At 41.2% G+C, this 4,393-nt stretch overlaps 1 protein-coding gene across 5 annotated transcripts in view; it reads left to right on the forward strand.

Annotated features, from left to right (window-relative positions):
* DPF3 (double PHD fingers 3) overlaps positions 1–4,393 on the forward strand; it is a 300,997-nt gene that overhangs the window by 127,588 nt on the left and 169,016 nt on the right. For all 5 annotated transcript variants that reach the window (XM_019640433.1, XM_019640436.1, XM_019640432.1 and 2 more), the window contains exon 2: positions 1,691–1,851. In XM_019640433.1, the coding sequence (XP_019495978.1) occupies positions 1,691–1,851 (161 nt within the window). The remainder of the gene's footprint in view (positions 1–1,690; positions 1,852–4,393) is intronic.

Genomic DNA, 4,393 nt, shown 5'->3' on the forward strand with positions numbered 1-4,393 from the left:
CAGTGTCACTGGCCCTCATATGTGGGATCCGAACCGGGGCCCTCTGGCATCCCAAGCCAGCTCTTAACCATCGCGCCACTCGGCCGGCCCGAGAAATATATTATTATTAACCTAGTGACTTTCTTTCCCTGATTTTGGCTTTTCAAATCTACACAGAACTAAGACAAAGGGACATTCATAAAGCCACTTCAAACTGAGCTACTTGATTCTCCCTTTGGCCCTGCAATCCTTTGGCTCTTCCCGTCCTGCCTTTTCCTCCTCCTTCCAAGAGACTCAAGTTTACCTGGCAGAGGTTATGTTATTACATTTGTATTAACTGGGGCCATTTATTAGCTGCTAACGTGTGCCTGTCTTTCATGTGTTAGGTATTGGATCTCATTGATTATTTTTGTGCTTTACATTTGATCAGTTTTATCAAGGTTATATTTTTGGTCTTTGAAAATGATATTATCTTAAAATTAGCATCACCACATGTCCAGGGGCACCAAAGATTCAGGAACATAAAATTGACTGTGCTGAATCAGATTATCACTCCAGCAAACCAGAAAGGTCTTCATATTTGTGTTTTAAACCCTAGGAAATGAATTATTTTGTGTTAAAGAATCAACTATTATTATTTTAAAGTCTTCTTTTGTTTTCCATCATAAAGTTATTATTTCTTAAGTGTGTGGCTCCAACAGATTAATGCATGTCTCTTTCAATCTCCTTTCCCCTATAATAACTACTTTTATGGGCTGTTTCCTCTGCACTAGTCTTCATTTGTATGAAGTGTTTCTCTTCTATTGTACTGGGAATATGTGCATCTATGCTGGTGATTTGGGAACATTCTAGAATGCCCTTGCTGGCAATTACTGAGAACAAAGTGTGGCTAATGGAGGATGATAATGAGGGGGCTCTGGAAGCCTAATGTCCTAGTAGATACCATGCAGAAGGTTGTTTCAGAGCTACCTCTTTCCTGAGTGGGACCTCTGGCTTCCTAGAACAAGGACTTGTCACTTTTACTCGTGGTTTTGTTGACTTTAGACGGCCAGGTATTTCTCCAGCAAAGTCAGTTTATTCGAGAACAAAAGAATTGCAATTCAGGATATATAGTCCAATAGTGAACCACATGGAAGTCCAGAGAAACAAAGCAGAGGAACGTTTTTTTAAGGACTTAGATGGGCTTGTTGTAAACGAAGAGTCCTTTGGTGGAAACTGAGCGTTTGAAGTAGGGTGACTTTTCATTGGCTGAGTTATGGCAGTCTCCCATTGGCTGAGCTGTTGGGCGAGGAGGCGTCTTCTTCCTCCAGCTGAGGTGTAGCACTAGGTGTAATTCCTATGGGAAATGCAAGGTACCGCTCTTCCTGTTGGTGTCAGTCATGTGTGCTGAGTGAGGGGCGTGAGTTCTCTCTAATAGCCTCCTGACTCCATTTAAAATGCGGTTTTGTTTATTAATTTTCACAGTATATTTTCGGGGCCTTTGGCTCTTTAAGAGGATTCTCAGTTGCCTGGTGGATTTGGCATAGGAAATAGAACCTGTTTGAGACCCGACACCGAGTTGAATTTGCCCCTTGACCAGGCTCTTGATAGTCATTGCCTTAGTCTTCATAACTGCACAATCTTCCCAGGGAGAGTGGTGGGTGACATCAGTTTCCCTCTGGATGTATCTCCGTTTTCCCTGACCTCATGCCTCTTCTCTGTCTCCTCGCAGGCTTGGGGACCAGTTCTACAAGGAAGCCATTGAGCACTGTCGCAGTTATAACTCGCGGCTGTGCGCAGAGCGCAGCGTGCGGCTCCCCTTCCTGGACTCGCAGACTGGGGTGGCCCAGAACAACTGCTACATCTGGATGGAGAAGAGGCACCGAGGCCCAGGTGAGCCATGATACTCCTGGACGCGCGCATGCTTGGGCTCCCAGTTTGGATGGAGGAAGACCAGAGCTTGTCTGGGAGTCCCCACAGTGCAGGTGGGGGTGGGGCAAGCTGTACAGCAGGCTGAGATGCTTTCAAGAAACTCAACTACTTTTATAGTTCTTGGCAGGTGTTCCACGGATGGTGTGGGTTATTGAATCTTCACTGGTAGGAGAGGGGCAGGGTGTTTAGCTCAAAAAAGGGAAGGCTGAGGGCAGATGTCCTCATCTTTTACCCCCTTGTGCGTTAGTGTAGCTTAGTTACAAGCTGGGAATCAGCAGTCGGATCTGGGTTTGAGGCTTAGCTTTGTCATCAAACCTCCCTTCCTAAGTAAGGTTCCTCATCTGTAAGATTGGGTTAATGATAATACTTACCTCAGGATTTTGTCCGTATTAAATGCATATATTCACTAAAAAAGCTCATAATATGTGTTCTAAAAATGCTGGCTACTATTGTTGACTACTATTACGATGACATTAGTCTTCTGGGCTCCAGAGAACAGAATAAAGACCAGTCGGTGGAGATGAGGGAGGCAACTATAGGAATGCACTGTTTTGGTGCTAATGGTATATTTTAAAAACCTTTTATTATGAAAAGTTTCAAACCCACCCAAAAGTGGAGACAATAGTAAAACCGAATCTCCATGTATTTATCACCTACCCTCAACAATGATCCACTTAATGGCCAATCTTGTTTCATTACGCCCACCTCCCACTTTCTGTCTTGACCCCAGGTTATTTTGAAGCAAATTCAAGATGCATATTATTTTGTCTGTAAACATTTAAGTATGTATTTCTAAATGGTAAGGACTTAAAAAAACAAACAAGCAACAACCAACAAACCAACAATAGCTATCAAAGCTCAAAGTTAACAGGAAGACTTTAATGTCATCAAATATTTGGTCAACATTTATTTCCGCCTATAGTTTAAATCAGGATGCAAATAGGATCTCATTAAAATTTTGGCTATTGTGAAGTACAGTTTACATATGAAAGGTAGGATAAATAATTTTCCCCCCTTTATTTACCAGTTTTCAAAACAATGTGTTTGCTTCCCTAGTATTCTCCAAAGGTGATCAATAAAGTTTGTTTGTTCGTTTGTTTTTATTCATTTATTTTTTGAGTACCATTGTGTATTCACAGATTTACACATATTGGATGCATTTTAATCCATTGCAGCTGTTATTCTCCAGGATTTCTGATAACTTCTTTCTATCCTAAAATTAGGACAAATATTTCAGACTCATGTTAGGCATTTATTGCCCCAGACCTGCAATCAGCTATTTCTCTAAGAAACTCTGTTTTTTTTTGTAGGAAATATTTAGAGACGACATGCTAGAGGTGCTCTTCGTTCCTGGGTTGGTCATTGTTTCTAGGACTTTTCAGTGAACAGAACTAAGAAATATAATTTCTTTCTTTCTTTCTTTCTTTTTTGTTTTTTTAAGATTTTTATTGGGGAATTGGGGGGATGGGAACAGTGCTGGGGAATTGGGGGAAAGGGAACAGACAAGTTGCTGTCGTTTTGTTCTTCAATCTAGTTGTGGAGGATGTTGCTTCACTGGCCCAAGTTGNTTTGGATTGAAGCTGTTGGAAGTGAGTTACAAGCATATTAGGAAAAGTCTAATTTGAGAGCCTCATATAGATTTCTTTTGTACTGGCTTCCAGAAGTTTGTTTTGAAAATGGAAACCTTCTTCTCCCCAGTAGATGAATTTTAGTGTACCATTGTCTTTTCTTTTTTTAATGGGTTGTCTTTCAGCAGAATTTTGGGGGTTGGAATAGTTAATCTTTTTTGGCAGTCTGTCAAAAGATCATGGAAAAACAGATAACTGTTTCTCACATCGTATACCTCTCTGTCATGTGTTCTTGTCAGTTCTCATCAGTGTGGCAGTGGCTGGTCCGCTGGTCCGCTGGTCCGCTGGTCGCAGTTCTGTGGAGGGAGGTGGAGCCTCTAGAACACCCTGGCCAGGCTGTGTCATCTTGTTCAGGCTGAGCTGCCTGTGAAAGTTCTGTTTTCTGAGCTACAGTGCTTTAGCAGGAGGAGACATTTAAGCCGGTGGGACACAGATGCGAACACTTTGTTGGAAATGGTTCTTTATTTTTGATCAATCTCATGATCCTTGTTACCAACTTTGATTACATCAGCGTATGCGCTGTTCCATTTTATAGCTTTTTAATGGGTATCGTCCCCCCTCCCCAATTCAGTTCCAGCTGTGTGACTATTATAATTTGATTACAGTTTAGTTTGCAACTGTTAGGACACATTCTGAACACATTATGCCTTCCTTGTGAGAGTGAAGATGTTTAGAGTGAAAAGGTTCTTATTTTGGTTTTTTTTTTTAAGGAGACATGTCAATAAGGAATTTCTAAATGATGCTTCCGAAGCTTCAGTGATCGTATCCTCCCAAAATAAGAAATTTGCTTTACTCTTTGGTAGACTGTGACCCACTGACTTTTTTTGAGTATAGAAAGATCCATTTAAAAATTTGTCATTTTAATTCTAAATTCA

The sequence above is a fragment of the Hipposideros armiger genome, unplaced genomic scaffold (genome assembly GCF_001890085.2).
Source record: "Hipposideros armiger isolate ML-2016 unplaced genomic scaffold, ASM189008v1 scaffold_49, whole genome shotgun sequence".
NCBI lineage: Eukaryota > Metazoa > Chordata > Mammalia > Chiroptera > Hipposideridae > Hipposideros > Hipposideros armiger.